Source organism: Drosophila navojoa, chromosome 3 (assembly GCF_054131105.1).
Source record: "Drosophila navojoa isolate 15081-1374.11 chromosome 3, UAZ_NAV_1.0, whole genome shotgun sequence".
Taxonomy (NCBI): domain Eukaryota; kingdom Metazoa; phylum Arthropoda; class Insecta; order Diptera; family Drosophilidae; genus Drosophila; species Drosophila navojoa.
Genome location: NC_142891.1, coordinates 23265382 through 23286393, shown reverse-complemented (window position 1 = coordinate 23286393; position 21012 = coordinate 23265382). Strand labels below are relative to the sequence as shown.

At 36.8% G+C, this 21012-nt stretch overlaps 2 protein-coding genes across 6 annotated transcripts in view; both read left to right on the top strand.

Moving 5' to 3' along the window:
* The first annotated feature begins 2192 nt into the window (after positions 1-2192).
* The window catches only part of mtgo (miles to go), a 49812-nt gene continuing 30992 nt past the window's right edge, over positions 2193-21012 (top strand). For 2 of the 5 annotated variants that reach the window (XM_089257384.1, XM_089257383.1), the window contains exon 1: positions 2193-4258. In XM_089257384.1, coding sequence (XP_089113510.1) covers positions 2413-4258 — 1846 coding nt within the window. In that variant the 5' untranslated portion in view covers positions 2193-2412. Of the gene's footprint in view, positions 4259-15966; positions 16553-16825; positions 17716-21012 lie in introns of those variants that run through there. The other 3 variants (XM_089257386.1, XM_089257385.1, XM_030385896.2) reach the window with 3 other exon arrangements.
* On the top strand, positions 19141-21012 carry LOC149091837 (uncharacterized). Its single transcript, XM_089257389.1, has one exon. It carries the CDS (start codon positions 19659-19661, stop codon positions 20877-20879), a length of 1221 nt encoding a protein of 406 aa, XP_089113515.1. The 5' UTR covers positions 19141-19658; the 3' UTR covers positions 20880-21012.

Here is a 21012-nt window from a genome sequence, read left to right as displayed (position 1 = left end):
TTTACTGATTCTGTCAATAAAGATTCATATAGGTATTATATTAGTATTTTTATTGTGATATACTCTCAATTAGCTTGATCAGAAAGGGTTTTTATTAAGTCTGTTGCAACGCAAATTTATCTCTCACTTTTTCTTCCTCTAATGCAGTTAGCTGCTAAGTTTATTAGATATTATATCAATGATAGAGCTTTCGATTGTTGGCAAAACTAAATTCTGTTGCAAACTTTTTTAATTTTCGAGATGCACTCTTTGGGCTCTAGTCGAGGGGTGTTTTCTAAGTGGATTAGTAATTAGAGCAATGGGGAAATTGGTTCGAATTTTAGTTATGAATGGTGTTAGTGAATGCACGAATTGTGCCTTTAGCTGAAGGTCATAGCTGATGCAAATAAGTTTATAAGGCTCTACAATTATATTGAAATTACAGATTGGATAATTAAAAAAGGAATTACGAATATAAGTTGCACTTCATTAATCCTTTAAATCGAGGCCTTTATCTATACACTAAACTGAACAGTATGTGAAGAACTGCTGCTATGATTTGCTGTATACAATATATGGGCTAATTATGGGAAATTTTCCAAAACATATGAAATGAATATTTCAAAATGTTTACTTAAAGATTTTTCTAATCTATTTTAACACATTTTCTATATTATTTTTAGTGAAATTTCCGCCTGAGATACATAAAGAGATTTATATAATGAAAAAAGAAATGAATATAAAATGTTTCTTATATATTTTTATGTAATATAATAGAACATAGCAAAATTTAATTTACAAGATCAAATAATAAGTTCTTAATAATTAATCGGCCGAAAACTTTTAAAGTAGATCTTCAATTTCATTTCTCTAAGCATCTGACGTTAAGAAGCTCAGCTCAGTTAAGCACATGAAATGGCATGATTATCTGTTATGTATACGTTATAGATCTAAGTTGAATTGCCTCTGCTGATATGCGCTTCCCTTAGTAATCCAAGAAAACCAATCAAATATTACGTCAATTAACGTTTATCTCCGCAGCTAAAAATAGTGTTGCGACGTTGGCTAATAATCTGCTTGACAACTGTGGCGAAACATATGGCAAATTAAATGTCAAAGCAGACACGTTTACGCCACACACACACACACACACACACAACAGCTGGCAGAGATGCACGACTTGAACGTACCCTGTAAACTAATGAAGAGTTAATGCTCAGCTATTTGTTAACTTTATCTAAATTATAAAAGTTTACAAATTTTAACACAAATTTAATCACTTTTTTACCCTTTTTCCGTTTGGAAAGGGTATCTAAACGTGGCAATCGTCTATCTGCTGCAACATATTGATAAACGCGTCAATTGCGCAATTAAATGTAATTATGGATTTGCATAATTCTGCATGCGGCTTGCCATATGGAACTCAGATCTGTTCATTTGCATGGAATTATAATGAGAATTACGTGTGCACAGCCCTTTTAAGTATGCTACGGTTTTTAGCTTTGACTAAAGCTCTGTGTGTTCTACGTGGCGTATGTGTGTTTTTTATTTATTAAAAAAAAAATCAATGGATGAGACTAAGATTGATGAAATCTATTGCAATGTCAAGATATATTGAAGATATTATTTATTTATATGAATAAAAATTTTGAAAATATTTCTCTTTAATTTATTTTTACTTTTTTAATCTGAGCTATTTATCATCTCTCTCTGTGTGTGTGTGTGTGTGTGTGTGTAACCTCTCTCGTTCAGAGCAGCTGGAATTGTTTTACATATGTATATCTTATTCATATTGTTTATTTATTTACTGACCCGAAAATGTCATATGCCAATCAGACAATTGTATTGTTCGACTTCTTGCAGAAATTCAGATTAGTTTATTTGTTGTTGCTTGGTTTCATTTCTTTCAGTTGTTATATAAAAAGCAATACAAATGACATCAGAAATCTATGAATACTTCACACCAGCTTTAACTTTGTCATATATAAGAGTTAGAGAGAGAATTTAAGCATTTCTTATATACCATTTATTTTAGTTTTGCATTTAAGTTCTCCATCTTTTCGCATGCCGATTAAATTAAATAATTGAGTACTTTTGAAACAAAAGGAGGGAATAACTTCATTTTTTGTATTTACTATATAAAAAAAGAAACAAGAATATATTAATATTGCAATCCTAACATTTCTTCATTTATTTCTTCTTTTTTCTTACAGAATTTTTCAATTTGTTGAAAAGAGAAAAGTTGCTTAAATTCAAAATCACGAAAACATGATATTCCTGAGCAAAAAGGAAGTGGAGGAACAACTCAAGAAACTGGCACAGATAATGCCATGCAAAACTAAATTTCATTTGATAGTAAATTCGAGAATAATTTGAAATTAATTACAAGAGGTTAATAGGTATACATATAAATAGATATACCTGGAAGTAATAATGGCAGCAGCAACTGTTAGTTCCCTCTTGAAAACACCGTCAACTGAGGCACAGTTGGATTTGGTGTGCGATGAATGTGTTTATTATGACAGTTGTCTGACGCCAGCTGGTGACGAAGCTGCTGAGATATTTATCGATAACAGCACGCCAACTGTGCAAGAGGATGATGAAGAAGAGGAAGTAGACGACGAGTTGGAGCAGCCAAATGTCTTGGCAAGCTCAGCAGAGTTACAGGCCGAATTCGATACCGAAGAGCCCGAATCAACAACATCCACAAGTACAAAAGCCGATACAAATAGCGATAACGATCCAAGTATCGATAACGATTGTGAGATCAATGGCAAAATGACTGTTTTGCTCGACTTTCCAACAGACGCCGCCACGGAACAAACATCCAAGGAGACAAAACAATTTGTTGATAACGAAGCTCAGAGGGCTTTCGATGTTTTTACCTTCAACAATGACAATGTGGACGTTGAGATGGCCAGGCTAACGAATCTGGCACTCAAAATGGGCTATGCGCGAATTATCGATTATGAGAACCTACGCATTATCGAGCATGTTATCGAAAGCGACGATGACGATGAGGCGGAGGCGGAAAGTGCGGAGGCACAGCAAACGACATCGGAGGAATTGCAGCAGGCTTGCAAAGATTTGGTCGCTTTCATCGATGAAAGCTATCAGCTAATCGATAAATCAGGCGTTAAAGTGGTTGGCGAGCTGCCAACGGCTCACAGCATCGTTGACAGCAACAACAATCGGAGCGGAACGAGCGGCCAGGCGAGTGCTAAAGCAGCGCGCAAGGCGTCGACAAATCAAGCCCATTGCAGCAGCACAGAGCCAGAGCCAGAGCAGGAGCAGGAGCAGGAGACGGAGCCAGAGCAGGAGCCGGAGTCAGAGCCAGAGCCAACGGCTCATAGCAGCGCTTTGGTCAAGGCGTATCAGTCGAATCTAACGCCACTGGCGCCGCCCTTTCAGCCCGCCGCTCTGAGAGCCAAGCCACAGAAACCAATTGCCTCAAGCAACTGCAACAGCAACAGCAACAGCAACAACAGCAGCAGCAGCTGCAACAGCAACATGTCCATGCAGCCTCATTCAACAGCATACAACAGAAGCCAGGCTTCGAGTACAGCATATGCTGGCTATGAGCAAGCTGCAGTTTTCTATCAACAACATGCACTGAGCCTGCCGCAGCAGCAACACCAGCAGCAGCAACACCAGCAGCAACAGTTGTCGCCCAAGCAGCAACAGCAGGCGCATTGCAGCCAGCACAGGGGCATGCCGCACATACATCTGCAATCGAGCAATGGCCCCCAGCTGTTGCCGGTGCAATTAATTACGCTGACACCGACACCTACAGCAGCGGGAGCAACAGTGGCAACAACAGCACCAACTGCTGCTGCTGCTGCTGCTGCGGCTGCAGCCGGCAGCGGCGCCTGGCCACTTGTGGAGGCGCCCATCTATATGGACATCAATGGAGAGTATCGCAGCTATTGTCCAGCTCATGGACCGCCAGCATTGGCAGCAGCAGCAGCAGCGGCGGCAGCTGTAGGCAATGGCCAGCCATTGCTCACGCATCAGCATCAACTGCACCATCAGCAGCAGCAGCAACAGCAGCAGCAACAGAAGCTCGTTGTGACAAATGTTAATGGAAATATTGGCCAAGCAGCCGCAGCAGCAGCAGCAGCAACGCCTCAATTGCTACTGCAGTTGGATGCTGCAATACAGCAGCAACACAGGCAATCACAGCAGCAGCAACAACAACAACAACAACAACATCACATACAGCTACCGCCAGCAATTGCTGCCACTGCTGCTGGCAGTAAGCGCAGTAAACTCTACCGAGGTGAGTGCCCGCTTTATGACATTGTATTTGCAATTTGTGTATCCTTGTTTCCAATTCCATTCGCCATTCGCCATTCGCCGTTCGCCATTTGCCTTTTGCCATTTCCCTTGACCAGCCGCACTCCAAGGCTATTTGGCTTTGCCCCAGCATTGTGTCTGGTCCCCAAACACTTTTTTTCGGCATTTGTTTCGACTTATTCAAATAACTTGTTCGAGAGCTGGCCGAAATTAATTTTTAAGCTGCCCTGGCTGCTGTGCAAATATTTACCTTTGCTCTATCGATTGTTAAAGTGCATAGAGAATCCACATGGAGTTTTTTTTTGACCTACTTATAAAAACTCGTCAACATTTTTGTAATTGAATTTAAATTACATTGAGATACTTTTATAAATATAATACTTTTTTTATATTTATATAAAGTATGTAAGTTGAAGTAGTTTAACAATATATATTTATATATATTTATATAAAGTATGTAAATGCTGATGATATAAAAAAATTGATATTTTATATATTTATGTGTGTGTGAAAAATTACTTGTATTTGAGATTTTTAAATATTTATTTATATATGCTATATATATTTTTTTAATACTTCAAAAGTTTTTTTGAAAGTAATTGATTAAATATATTTTACATATGAATAATTTATTTAAAATCTATATATATATTTTTTTAATATGTTGAAAGTTTATTGAAGATACAAATTATGTCAATGATTCTTTACATACAGTTTTTTTTTACTATACATTAACATAATAAATAAAAACTAAACAAAAAAAATATTCTTAACTAGACCTAAAATGGAAGTTAAGTTAATTGAAATGCGTTTATTTGAATAAAATACCAAAAATTAATTATATTCAGTATCTAGAAAAAGATATATATATAGGCTAAATACTATCGGAATTTCGGATTATTTGTTCTTTAGACTGTAAAAAAGCAAGGCGACTTTTTAAGTTGATATAGAATTCTTTTAATGATGCGCGTTAAGTTTGTAGATAGGATTTTTTCACTTTGTATAACTTTAATAATTTTCCGATTAAATTATTATCTGTATTCGAGTTAACCTCTTTGAACCTCTTTGCACGTTTGCAATTGCCAAACAGTTTTCTCTGAGCTGTTCATTGGCAATTAACATCATAAAGTTGGCGGCGCTCGCATTCAATTTTTGACCATATCCTGCTGTGCATGCGGATGATGCGCATTTTAATGGCTGCCAGCTCTTTGGCCCTATGAGATTGGTGTTGGCATTGCAGTTGCGGCATACTCACATCACTTACATATATATACATATATTTTGTTTACCTGCTGTTTACAAAATTTGTTATATTGACTTTTTCTATATATTCTCAATCTTTGCTCCAATTGACACTTTGAAAGTATTTTAAGCCAAAGGTGATTAGTTTTTATACATTGTGCTGAGAGACGAGAGTATTGGTTGGCCGAATATAGCCGTCGGCGATTTTCATATATTTTTTCCGCTCCTTTTTTTTGGCAGGCTCTGTGCCAAAAAATATATGCTGTCTCTCTTCTTGTTACATTTAATTTGATATTTTCTGTGTGCTTTTATGGCGTTCCCAACTTTGATTTCACCAAATTTAATAAAAGTGGAAAAATAAAATATTAATATATATATATAAATATATAAATATGAATATATATTTATATAAGTGGATTATTTATATATATGTATATATTTTTATTTAGATGACATATACATGTAGATGAGATATGTATGTAGAAATATTTGCTAAAAATATAATTTGCTTCGTATGTATTTATTTGACATTTATATAACTATTTGAAAAAACCTTCCGGAATTATCCCAAAAAATTCGTTTAGTAATTATTATAATTAACTCCTTTTATGAATATTATAGATAGGTATAATATAATTTCATAAACACAATAATAAAAACAAATGGTAGGGTTTACTTATAAATACTGAAAACAAACAAAAATTATAAATTATATTATATATTTAACATTGAACACATCGATGCTCGAAGAGTGATCCCTTTTTGGATAATAGATAATACAAATGAAAATATATATTAATATTATATATTATATATATATTATATTAATATTAATATATATAATATTATATTACAAATTATATATTTGTAGTTCCCAATGGCATAATGGACAGCCAATAAATATATTATTTTATATATTGTAGAGTATTAGTATATACTATCTGGACTACGTGAACGAGCATACAAATTTGGGGCGAATAAGTTTTTTGGATGGTTACAATTTGCCTGTTAATGCCTTAATTCTGTCTTACTGTCTCTCTGTCCCGTTGTCAGTCTGTCCCATTCGGCGGATCCCCTTCCATCTCTGTCACTCTGACGCTGCGTCTGGGTGCTTGGTAAAGTGCAAGGCGTGTAGCATGCATCATCTGTCTGTCGCTTCCGTCCTCGGTCTGTTGTCGCCATCATGGTTGTTGTCCACGTCCAGTGTGACTTGTGCCTTCCAATTTAGTGGCAACATTCGAGTTACCATTTAGTTTAGCAGACCAGCCCAGCCCAGCCCAGTCCAACCCAACTCAGCCCCATTCGGTTTCACTCCAATCCAGTCCAGTCCATCCGGCTAGCTAGCTAGCTAGCTGGCTTGTAGTAATAATTTTGACACTCACTGTGTGCATATTTTCTATTGCATTTTCCTTTGTGACTTTGCAATTTGTGTTTTCATGCTCTTTTTTTTTGTGAATTTTTTGCCTGCTGGCATTAATACCCTGGTAATTTTATATTAATAGGTTTCCATTATTATACAAAATGCAACCATCTTAGGAGTTTCTAAAACGAAAAATCAGTTTTTTTTTTTTACCTCAAATCAAAGTCCTTAAGCCTAATATTATAAATAATCTTTCAAATCTTTCAACATTGCGAATATTTTTAGCTACGAAAAATGCTAGACTTAAGTTTATGATCCCGTCATGTGTTACTAGAGAGTTTATATCTCATATTTTACTAATGATGTTTAAAGACCAAGTCAAGGCGTTCGAGTCCCGCCCACAAGCAATGCAAAAGCTTAACTACTGAGAATTCTAATTAATATTTTATGCCTCCGAGCTGTGATTTATTACTATGTTGTTTTGAAAGCCCAGGATATTATGCAGTCGGTTAGATCTTGGTGCAATTGTTCTTAGTTGTCTCGCTTTTATTTCAAATTGTAATTTATACTGTGGTAGTTGGCTCTTTCTATTATTTTATGTTTTTTTTTTTTATTTCCATTTTTTTTTTTTTTGTGTTTTCCTTGTCCGCCGGCCTCTCATTGGTTTATGGCTTGTAAGTTGTTTATTATTAATGTTTGGCATATGCCGGAAGTTTCGACGATTTGATGCTATTCTTGCTGCGCTTTGTGGCATGAGCTCATAGTAATAGACATATGTATGTGCATGCATATATGTACATATATCTCTCGATATCTCTTGCCACATTTGCTGTACATGCAATGCGTAATTTAGCGACGAAAAGAAGAAGCAAGGAAAGCATGTAATATGCTTTGAAGAACCTCTAATATTTGTAAATATAAGCGATATACATATACGACTTGAGGTGATGTCTATTTGTAAATATACCATAATATCCATGGTACTTATAGTATTATACTTATCTCCATTTAAACACGTTTTCCTACCTCTATACTATCTACCATCTAGTAATATCTCCAATAAAAAAAAAAGATCTTTAATAACATAATGCCCCGACAAAAGTAGTTATAGGTCAATTATAGCAACCATTCATTAACCATTGATCGGGCGCAAAATTAAATTGAAACGAAATGCACTTTCAAAAAATTTGCGAGCCGGAAAAACTCAAAGTTAAACAGCAACTGAAAATGCAAAGTTCAGCTGTGAAAGCGAAAGGTTGTTTATGATAACAGGCTAGAATGGCAGGTGGGGAAGGTTAAAGGGGAGGCTAAGCAGGCAACTCAACAACAAGTTGCACCTACTTGAGCTGAGCGTGAAAGGGAAAAGAAAGTCGCAGTCGGAAAAGCTGAGGCTGAACAGCTCGAACAGACGCAAGAGCTGATGCAACAATTGTCGCTAGGGAATATTTGGGGGAGCAAAGAAAGAAGAAAAGGCGCTAAGAGTTAAAGATAGTGACATGGTTAAAATAAAACAACAGTAATAAAAGTGTTTATTAACGCAAATATACCCTATAATATAATAATATATACGCAGCTTTATCTCATTTCGTGAACCTGCCTCAAAAAGCTCTTATTAACTTACGCCCAATCTAACTTACGTAACGTAACAACGTAACTGATTCGACTTGTATGACACTCAATTATGCATATACCCACACATGCACATACATACATACTTTCCATGAGTACTACTCGCCCGTTGATTGAGTTCACTCAGTCGATCGATGCAGTTGCTTGAGCAACGGTAGAGAGAGATCAGCACTGTTGTTGCGGCGCTCGCATTCCTACGTTTTCGCTCTTATACATCGTGGTCATTTTCACTCTTATACTGGCGTTGATGTTTGAGTGCTGGTAAGACGTCTGCAGCTTCTAACTGGCAAACTCTGGTGACTGTGCAGCGTTACGAGTGTGTTGAACCTGTGGCAGAGCTCTTCGGCATTATTCCAATTGAAAACTGGAATTGGTTTAACTGGAAGCATTGGTATGCGAATTTCGGAATGCCGGAACGGTCCATGGAAGTTTGCCAAGAGCTAAAACAGCAGCAGCCATAAACAAGTAAGAGTGCTGCCGACAAACTTCTGCGACTGCGAGATACCCTAGCAATCAGCTGTGCACATCCAGCAAAAAAAAAAAACACACACAGAAATCTGCACGCTTCATGCTCAATACGACTTGAATTATGCATTCCATATTTCTATATTTACTTTACGAAATTTATGAACTTATTGGGTCATGAAGATACACACATACATACGCATTTGCGCAATGCTCGAGTAACAGCACAAAGCAAAATAAAACTGAGCACTTGATCAGCCGGAGCAACATCAGTTTGAAGATTGAAGAAGAATGTGAAAGAGAGTGCGAGAAATCAAAAGAGAGATAAATACAGAAAGAGAGAGAGAGAGAGAAAGGCACACACAAAGGCGAACAGCAAGCGCAACGAGAAATTAATGTTCCAATGATATACACACACACAAACACATTAAAGTACCAGCATGGGTATGTGTGTGTAAATTAGAATTTGTGATTCTCTTCAGCAACACCGAATTGTAAAGACTCTATTTGCCAATGTATGTATGTCTGATCGAAAATATTTACATATGTTAAATATGTATGTACATGCATTAAAATACGAAAACATATTTTCCCTTAATTTATTTATATATTTTTAATGATGGTTAAATTCCGACTCAAGCATATCAAACTTGATATGACAGGGTATTAAAGTAACCTCAATACAATGACACTTTGCTCGCTGTAATGGAAACGGCAAAGAGATAAAAGCAATTTCGGAGAGTCAATTTGAGTGAGAGCGATAAAAAGAGAGGGAGCGAGCGACAGAGCGCGAGCATGTATGGTATGAATGTTTGCTGTGTTATTCCCACTGCCATGTCTTTGATTCCAATGAGCACTCGACGAGTCGATTTACAACAGTACATACACGAACACGAAATTGAACACGAACACGAACACAAATAGAGGCAGCAGCACGATCGAGTGGGGTTCCAAGGCGTATGCATGTGCGTCTCTCACTGTGTGAGTGGGCTTCAAACAAGTAATGAAAGCAAGCACTGGAAAAATAATGATTAGGTGTATGAAAAAAAAAGAAACAAATTCAAACTAACTTTAAAAAAAATCTGCTTGGAAAATACAACTTGTGAAAGGCCATAACGATGTCGAGGAGCAAAAGCAAAAATTCCAAAAAATATCGATTTATGTCTTTGAGTATATTGTTTGGTTGTGTTTGTTTGCATGCTGCAAAGAGTAATTACACTCTCCCTTAGTAAAGTTAGTTTATATAAAAAAAAAAAAAAACAAATGTAATTGTAAGTTCCAGTTTGCATTTCATTCGCAAGTTTGTTTCTCGAAAATTCATGAAAGCTTCAGGGCTCCGCACTTCATAAAGACTTATGTAAATAAAATTGATGAAAGTTGAAATCTATTAATGCAAAATAATATAAATTTAGATTTAATTTTTAAGTTTTTTGATACTCTACAGAGATTTTTGTTTCAAATCGAAAGGATATACATATGTATATATGGACATATTTCTACATTTCAAAAAATATATACATATTTATCAGCTTTTGTATGATTTATCAGCTTATTTATTGCCTTTAGCTTATTTTGCCATTTATCTAGTACGTTTTACGCTTGTCTGATTGAATCGCAAGGTAAAATATTAAATAACTTTTGAAGGAAAATAGAATTTGTTTCAGTTCAGTTTTCGTGATGAGGTGTCAGATAAAGTAGCTGGATGCCAACAATGCTGACACTTTGATTAAAGACTACAGCACAGTGATTGGACTCTGGTTGCAGCGTGCAACGAGCCACTTGCAACTGGCGACGGTAAAACTGATTCGTTTTCTTTCGGGCAGCATCGTTACGGTCGCCTGTGGCAGCGTCTTCTCAACTGCATCTGGTGAAAGTTGCACTCGCTTCATGTGGCTGGTTTTCAAGGTCTTTCCGTAGGTGTTGCATGGACGCAACAAGACGAAAAAAATAAAAATAAATAAATAAATAAAAATAAAAATCAACCCAGGGAAGGGAGCACAGCAAAGTTGGCGTCTAGTGAAACGCTGTGGTATGTTGGGCACGAGATTAGCCGAGGTGTTTCCAGCTTGTGGCAAGTGGTTTTTCTTTAAGTGAAAATGAGATTTGTCTACCGGATGTTGAGCTTCATAATAGGTATATAGAAAAAGAAATTATATATATGTATATGTATATATTTATATATGTTTATAGCTATATATCATTCTTAAATATTGGAATTTGTTTTTCATAAATATTATTTATTAATTATTATCGTTATCATTACTACTATTTTCACTTAGTCAGCATTTTTCTTGCTCACTTCGTATCCCTACCATCTATATATACATTCTACTTGACCTCGACAAATTGCAACTGATCGTTGGCCTCGATGTTAATAGCTTATCATTTATAACATTTATAAGACATTAATATCTGCATCAGTATCTTGATCTGCATCTCTTCGGACAGCTATAACTGTAATTGCCATATTCATAATCAGGCAGTCGGGGGTTGGGGATACCCTTTGATTAGTGGTCATTCAACTTCTCAAGTCAGTCGCTCTCGATATATGTATGTATGTATATGTTTTGTTTTTATGATTCTCATGATTCTGTTTCGGTTGCAGATTCGCTGATTCGTAGCCTGATTCGCCACAGTTGGAGCTGTATGGGTTATATATACATATGTATGTATACCTGATGAGCAGCGCCTCCCAGTTCCAGTTCCACTTCCCAGTTCCATTCTACTCTCTTTAGCCACGACTCGCGACGGACTTGGCCATATTTATACACGTCCCTGCTTCAGCGGGTTTCTCGCTCAAGTTTAGCTGTTTTTTCGCTGTCTCTGTCAACTTCTACGCTCCAATGCGAGTAGTCAACATATTGTACCCATTGCAAGTGGGGGAAGATCATATCAACAACTATTATATCAACATCAGATATAGATAAATATCGTAAAGAAGATCATATCAACAACTATTATATCAATATCAGATATACATAGATAACTATAAATATCAATTGTTGTTGTTAACTGCATATGTTTAGTGGTTCCTTATTTTGCTCATCTAAATGACAATTAAAGGGTATCTCTAGGCTGGCACTGCGCTGCATTACTCTTACTTGTTTCGACTGTTGCAATGATTGCATTGGCATGCACAACATTGACTTTCTCCTTAAATACTATTTTTGTTAATATTGTTTTCGTTTCTCATTCGTTGAGCCTGATCCGTTAACAGTTATCGTCATCGCCAACTGTCCTCCCCTCGTCTATCCACCTCTTTCTCTCCTGCTGTGTCTGTTGCTTTAACAGCTAATTTGCGGCTTTCCTCGATTCACGGCACTTGCTTCCGTGTGTCACTCACGGGCCACCCTCGCCGTTAAGTATGTTTATTTCTTAATTTTCCTATCCTATCCTTTCTTTTATTTTCGTTTTTTATGCACTTCCCTTTGTCTTGTAATTTTCCAGTTGGCTGTAAAATTGAGTATGAAGGGGCGACGACTGTTGGATGCTAAAAACGGAGCTCTTAGCACAGAAATATAAAAGTACTTGATAGACGTAAATCTATAGTAAAGCGTGTAGTCAAGGTCAACTGTTTCTATGTGTGTACCTATCTTATAAGTCGAGCTCTCATCTTTACAGACAATTTAAATCATAGCCATCTTTTAGAATTCAATTTATACTTCATTATTCCAATTCATATCTTTTATAACTCAGGACTTTAATTACTTTTAAGAAACCATAACGCAGTAAGCTCTATCTATGCAATTTCGAGTTAATAAATTAAAAAAAAAAAAAACTTAAATGGCATATCTAACCTTCATAACTGTAAAGCTTCCCCTACTCAAAAGATACCCACTCTCTGTTCCACTCCCAACAGTCATCAGATTAAAGTTTCAACTTCAGTTGGTTTTCTCCCAACTATCGACCAGTCAGAGACTCAGCATTGAGATGAAGAAAAAGAAGAAGAAGAAGAAAAAAGTAGCGAAAAACGCCACTCGACAACTGCAAAAATGTGGCCACTGGCTGAACGGACGGACGTCGGAGGCAGGAATCGAGGGGTGCAGGAGGAAGGGGGTGGGGTTCCCCCATAATGTAGAATTTTGTTGTGGGGACTCGGTGGTGGAAAAGTTTGCCAAACGATTGCCGCCTGTTTGCATGACTTGTGGCTGACAACAAAATCGCCGGAGCAGCTGAGCTGAGCTAAGCTGGAGCTGATGCCAAAGCCAGAGCCAGAGCCAGTGCCCGAGCCAGAGCCAGAGCCAGAGCCAAAGCCAAAGCCAAAGTCGAAGACAAAGTGATTTCTGCAGCATTTTCATTTGTGTTGCCCCATTGAGGCTACGCTGTTCCACTTAAATGCGAAATCGCCTGAGCGACATAAGGTGTGACTGCAAATGGAATTTACTAATAGTTCTATTCGTAGTTTCCACACTGTTTTGCAGACTGATCGATATGAGGTAATCATATTCAGGTAGTTCTTAACTCTGTAACTAATACTTACCCTATCTGCCTTGCTTTTCGCTTCTGGCACTTTCTCATTGAAACCTGTCGCTTCTAATTTTTTGCAGTTAGTTTACATATTTGATATATGAAAATTGGATCACGATTGAAACTCGAAAAACTCGAAATCTAACCATCAATAGAAAACTGATTGCAATATCTTTAACCTGGTCGTTGATTTTGGCGATTGGAATTGGAGTCAGCCAAGTCTAGAATTTTGAGTAACAGGTCCGGAATGCTCCGATCTATAGAAACAATAGATATTTCTAGCTGTATATCGGTCTGTCAACTGATTTGGGCAACGATAACTGCTTGAGATACAAATGTATCTGAAGTACATATACAAATGTATCTGTCGCAATAGCCGCACTGTATTCGCTAAAAATATTGAAATCATTTGCTGTCTTTGATTAATTGGCGTTGCTAATGCAAATGTTTTTGGCCGCTCGCTTCGTGTACTACAAATGCACACAAACATATGCACAATAGATACATGTGTGTGTGTGTGTGTGTGTGTGTGTGTGTGTGTATGCATATGTCTAGCTGTTCGACTATTTGCACATTGTCTATGCGCCAAGCCAGCGTATGGTGAACTATTTAAAATGTATCCAAAGAGATACAAAATACATTACGAATGCGGTTGCCAAGTCTTGGAAATTCCCTTTATTGCATTCTTTCCCACACCAAGCGAACAGACAGCGAGCCAGCCAGCCAGCCATTGATGCAAAGCTGCATCTCTCTCTCTCTCTCTCTCAGCAAGAGGCGAAGATACTAAAATATCAGAGAGGGCAAGAGCGAGAGAGAGAGAGAGAGCGAGTGATACTTTAGGCCTTCTTGCAGGTTGGCTGCTTGCTTGCCTGGCTGCTTGGCTGTTGTTAAAAAGTATGTATGTGCGACTGCAGAGGGCTTACGTCGCCGTCGTCATTTGCAGTGTCGTAAATTATATTAGAGTGTCCCATTCTGTGCGAGACTGCCACAAAACCTAGTCAAGCCGGCTCGAGCAACTTTAACATCATAATCATTGTAATGATTATTTTGATTTAGTGACTGCAACCAGAATACACACTTCACATCTATAATTAAATGTTGCTGAAATATTATCAAATTATTCGTTTGCATTTGATGCCAAAGTACATACATATGCATGTGAGTGTATGTGTGTGTGTGTGTGTGTGTGTTTCTCGTGTGTCTACCAGCATAATGTGGTTCACTCTACGCTGTAATTAAATGATAATGAGGGAGTAGTTGATGATCAACCGCCCTACATAAAATATAAAAATGTACTTTTATTATTAATTATTTATTTTGCAATATTTCAAATATACATACATACATACATATACATATTTCTCTTCTACAAATAGCTAAAGCCACAAAGCCTGCCTGCATTGCGCTGCTTACAAGCAAAAAATACTCTATACATACATATGTGTGTGTGCATACATGCATATGTATGTATATGTATAAGACAATAAAAAGCACACATGAAACCGGTTCTTTGTAAGCACACATTCGCAAGCGCAAGGTAATGTATAAGTAAACAGACTTATAAAAGCGGCCATCGCCATGTTCAATTCGCCAGCGAACTGCAGCCGGGTATGCGTACCTTATGAACTACTTACGACTGGTGAAGGGTGTATGTATAAGTACACACACACACACACATACACCTGCATAAATCTGTGCAAATTGATGTCGATGTGTGTGTGTGTGTGTGTGTGTAGAAGGAAGGTCGAATGTATGCTAAGGCAGTCAGTCAGTCAGCTTGGAGATGAGAATGGATTGGTATCTCTGTCAGGCAGTGAGGCAAATGTCTGTTTTTGCTCTGTAATTGCTTTATTTTATTTTATTTATTTTGATTTTTTCTTCCTTTTTGAATTTTTTGCTTTTGATTCAAATTGAACCGCCAAACTCCAGGGTCTAAAGTTCAAATGCTATCGCTGGATTCGATTTCTGGTTGGGTGTGTAGTTATTATTATTATTATTGATAAAGTCGATGCTCTGTGGCGGCACAATTCTCTGAATTTGGTCACTTTCGGTTTTTGACCTCTTGGGGGTTATCTAAAAGCCACATTATATGATAATCTGACTTTTGGTATTTATTTGTTCTCGCTACATAAATTTAATTAGATGTAAAAGCGAAATGTTTTGTGGGGGAGTTTGGCAAGCAACACATACAATATTACTTGAAATTGAAGTCAAGCCACGAAATCGCTTTCCCACGTGAACTATGTATATAATAAATTTATCAAACAAAGTATAGGTTGCGTTCGTGGCATTCTTCAAGACTGTAAATAACAGCATCAAACCAAGTGCAACCCGAATACAAATCCGTAGCCGCAATCGTGGCTGCAATAGATTTTCTCTTTGTCTCTTTTGAAGCGCGGCCCGCTCTTTGGATCGGCTCTCTTCGCCCACACAAAATGCAGCGTTAGTTGTACTGCTGCTGCTGCTGCTTTACCGGTTTTGCCTTTACTACGATGACGACGCGTTCGTTCGTTTAGTTTTTGTTATTGTATTGTTTTTTTGTATTTCGTTGTTGCTGTTGCTGTTGTTGTAGTATACGTGCGGTCTATCTTTTAGATAAATATGTATCTAACGGTTGATTGCAGTAGTAAATGGCGCTCAGCTGTGCGAACCGGCCATACACTGGTTATGCGGGCGACTCAACAACGACTTTGACTTCGGCTCGTCTTCCAGTCTCGATTCCAGTCGTGTAGAAATATTTCGGACTGGGCGCGTTCCAACACGAGCGTTCCATGCAACATTGCCGCTGCTAGCTGTTAGCTGGCATCGCGTCGTCGGCACGTTTCGTGATTGTTCGAGGGAACAACGCCAGCATTCCGAACAGTCCGACACTAACTTTCAAACTGTACGGTTTGGCAGAGTTTCCAGCAGCGGAGGCAGCGCGTCATGTTCGATGTTTTTACTCTGCCACTGCCACACACAACACAGCAGCTAACTAGCTAGCTACACACAATCTCAAGACTCAAGCAACAAGAACAACCACAACAACAACAACAACAACAGCAACAGTGACAACAACGGCTATTGAGCAAACTGCAATAAGTGATTGTTGTTGTAAAAGTTTAAGCAATTGAAGTGAGTGCGCGAATATCAAGGAATATCAAAATTTATAACGCATAATGAAATTCGCATCAAAAATTTATATTAATCAAATAAAAACATGTTCGAGAGGGCAAAAAGAAAATTAACCAAGTCAAGTTGTTATTGTTATTAGTTCACATCCTGCTCTTTGTGTATTTAGATAGTAGATATTAACGTATTCGGTATATGTATGTATATACATATATACATATTAAACAAATCGTCAAACACAATATATATATGTATATACATATATATATATATATATTTTTTTTTTATAAATTTATATTATTTTTGTGGTGATTTTGATTAAAAGAAAAAAAAAAACGAATCCGCTCTTTTCAATTGTAATATCCGGTGTAGCGGAATTTCGCTGTGTCTGAATCTGATAATATATGTACCTACATACATACATACACATGTATAAATGTACAAATGTATTTATGTCAGCGTGTATGTGTATGTGTGCGTATTGTCTGCTTGCTAGTGTGTGTGAGTGTGTCCGCGTGTGGCTACGTGTGAGTGTGAGTGTGTGTGATTGTGTGATTGTGTGAGTGACAGAGTGGGAGAGAGCGAGCGTGTGCTCACATAAACAGGCGAGTGAAATAGAAAATTGAACCCAAGCAGAATAAGAAGAAGAAGGCGAAGAAGAAGCATGGAAAGCGTTCGAGACAATTTTGTGTCTTCTTTTGTTTATAGAATTTATCGCGCTGGCAACATTGAAGTTATATAAAGATTAATATTTCTCCGCTTTCACAATTTTTGCAGCTTCAAAAAAAAAAAAAAAAAAAGAAAAAAGTATCGAGCGATCGAATAATTAATAAAACAAAAAGTGCAATTATTAAGTGCAATAAAGTCCGACGACGACAACAAATGTTGTTTGAATATCGCCAATGTGTTCATTGTTCGTTGTTTAGCTAAGCGATATTAACAATTTATAAATTATAATTTCAACCAAGATCGATAATGCAATAATTAAGAAACCAAAACAAGTGCAATTAATACAAATTTACAATTATTAAATAAAGTACAATTAGTTAAAAACACAAACTTTGTCACAATTTTCAAACAGTAAACAAAAAATACATAAACAAATTAAAATTTGTAAAATATATTCCATTTGAGGATTATTGCTTGCCTTAAGACTCTCGCCAACTGTAAGTATATAAAAATTAATCAAGAAATTCAATTTATCGGCGTTAATGTTTGCGTTTGCTACTTCTACGAGAGTTACTAAATAAAGAGTTTATAGGAGAAATTTTAGAGAATATCGGAATATGTGATGGAAGTTAAAAAAACAAATACATAAAACTGATAAAAAAAACGTGGCATTCAAGTAAATAAATACATCATGAATTAATTTATTTATTATTTGAAGTAAAAATAATTTTTTTTGAAGAAAGAACAAATGTACAGAGAAAATTCCCCCTCTTCAAATTGTCATGTCAACTTTATTTTTAATTTTTATCTACGCTTAGATTTAGATGAGTGTTCTTCAAACTGATTGTTGTTGTTGTTGTTGTTATTGTTCATGTTAGCCAGAGAAAAAAAAACATGCAATTTTGTAATTATTGTTTTACGGTCTGGTTGAGATGATTTCTGTAGGCTTTTTATCGCATGTACATACTTTATGTATGTATGTATGTGGTGTCTATAGACAATAGTTTGGCGAAGAATTCTAACTTGAATTTGCAAAGAGAACGAAATAGAGAGAGATAGAGGGAGAGCTCTATACCTAGTGAGGATATTTTTGATGTTTGAACTTGTTCGCTTCCACAGATCATATGATTTTTGGTAATATTCTTGCATTTTAAGGTGTCAGTGAACTACAAAGCAGATACTTTCAGCACAGTTGCGTGTTTGTTTAGGCTCAAAAAAAAAAAAATAAAAATAAAAATAAAAATAAAAAAAATAAATAAATTGAAAAAAAAAAAAAAAAAAATCACACAGCGCAAAAGCGACACGTACGTAATGGAATGGTATGGATTGTTGGTGGTACGAGAGATGACGCTGACGCTCGAGAGCTCGCTGGGTTATTGACTTTCCTTTCCTTCACTTTCCCTTCCCGTACCTTCCCTTCCCAACCCATTCTGCTCGCTAGCCACGCCGATCGTCATTGCCTCCATGCTTTGTTTGTGTTTATGTTGATGTGTCTTGTTTGCGACTCTTCACTTTTGGTTAATTTTCTTTGGAATCATCAGCGTGTGTAAAAATTTATTATATGAATCAATTTTCTTTGACGCTGGAAGTGAATTGTGAGAGCTTTTCGCTGAACCAAAATATACCCTATGCGAAAATTACTTTGATTATGTGGGATTTTTGAATGACCAGGTGTCCAATAGGTTATTGACAATGTAAGGGTACGTAAGGGTAATACGTGTATGAAATAACTAAATTTTAAATTTGATGAAAGAATATTTAATTGTCCAGGCTCTATAAAACGATGCTTGAAACATTTTCTCCTTTATAGGAGAAAATATCGAATATATAGTACTACGGTCTTGCTAACCAAACTTTAAAATAAAGTAAATATTTTATAGAAAGAGTAACTCTTCTTCATATTTATCTCTCTTTCCCTAGAAGCATTACTCATTCTACAAATTGAAACGCAAGTGGTCGAACTCTATAAGATTGATTCACCTTGACATGTTGAAAGGTTGAAAAATAAACATATGGTTTACCAGAGAAAAAGAGGGCGACTTATATAGAGAATGAGAGTTATAGAGATAGATAGAGAGGGAGATTGGATTGGAGATTAGGATTGGTAATTAATTTGATTATTGTAATTTGTCTGGATTTTACGAGAGATTAATAGCAACTTACATACATATATGACCCATAATAAATGTATAATTTGTTGTTTTTCATCTTTTTGTGTGTGATGGAAACACATTTTTTGCTGTCTGCATCATACGCATCATATTGCTTTGTGTTATGGTGAGGTCAATGGCCGTAGGAGCAACCATTGCCGGAAATATCAATTTAAATATTTGTGCTAACAACAAACCTATAATGCGATTCGAACTAAAAACACAAATTTTGTCAGTTTAATATAATGGTGACGGAGGTACATGCCTGGAATTTCGCTTAGTTCTAAGCCATGGAAAACTTGAAGGCCGGCGAAGAGCAATGTAGAAGGTATTCTGGACATCGTGAGAAGTATGCACGAGAGTCTTTCAATAAAGACTGGGAGAAGTGGCAAACGCGCAACCTTAATGTAGCATATCACTTGGCAGACAAGCTGGACAAGCCAATTGATGAGATATCCGATCTGATGTACAATATTACGGTACAGAACTACAGTCAGATTTTGAATCCAATAAGCGGTTTTACGAACAAATTTGAAGTGCCTTTCGCCAGCGCTGATGCGTGTAATAAACTCCTGAATATCTTTGACTTTGAGGGCAATCTTCGTCATCCATCGGATCCCAAGAGTCTTTTTCAGCTCCTACAATTGATGCAGCATATATCGCGGTGGGGCTCCAATTGGGAGAAGAAACAGTTACAAATGGAAAAAATGCAGAACGGAACCAAGTCGATATTACATGAACCAAAAATGCCTCTGAGTTGTACGAAAAAGAACAGCAAAAGCGAGATCATCATAAGCAACAACAATAGGTTCAGCCTCACCAGCAACTATTACTCTAACTATGACAACATAAGCACTAAGAAACTTCCCAGAAAGAGGAGCCGTATTAGCGTTTTCAAAAGCGTCGATAAGCACAGTAACCTCAAAGCACATCGTAGCTTAGTTTTGCATTCAAAAAGTATGTCGTGTGTTAAGAAGGCTTGCAAGTCAAGGAAATCGATTACTAGCATTTATTCATCGAAACCGAAAAAGGGTGCAAGATACTCTCTTTCGCCTATGCAAGAACTATTATTGATGGATGTCAACGGGCGGCGACGTGGACTTGGAATCATAGATCTCAGTGTTCTAAAGTTAAAACAAAAGTATTTTTTGCGTTTATTGCTAGAAAGAAACATGAAAGATCCTGATAAACTTCTCGATGCCCTGATTGAAGCCGACTTAGGAGACCCTCTAAAGGAAAGTAAAGCTGAAAACAGTGCTGCAACCGAAATATCCACCTTCTACTCAGCTGTAGTGTCAAAGGCCGGACCGGCAAAATTTGCAAACGCTCACTGGCAGGTGCCAAAACTGTATCACTTTAAAAAGGAGCAAATGCTTTTCAAAGATCGTGTGCTCTTGCTATACCATGAGCCATGGGAATTAGCCGAAACGATGAGTGGCATTCACTTGAATAAATATCGCGATCTGCTGCGGATCCATGAGATAAAGCACAGGGCACAACACAACACTTAAATTGAATCCAGAGTAAAGAGAGTATATAGAATCGATTACTGCCAACGGCAGTAGTAGGCGTGTAAGAGAAGAGTCAATGTATTTGCTGCCGTTGAAATAGATTTTAGTATCAAAATAAAATTCTTCAAGTACA

Coding starts and splice junctions, on each gene's coding strand:
- LOC149091837 (XM_089257389.1), top strand. CDS start 19,659: ATGGAAAACTTGAAGGCCGGCGAAGAGCAATGTAGAAGGTATTCTGGA.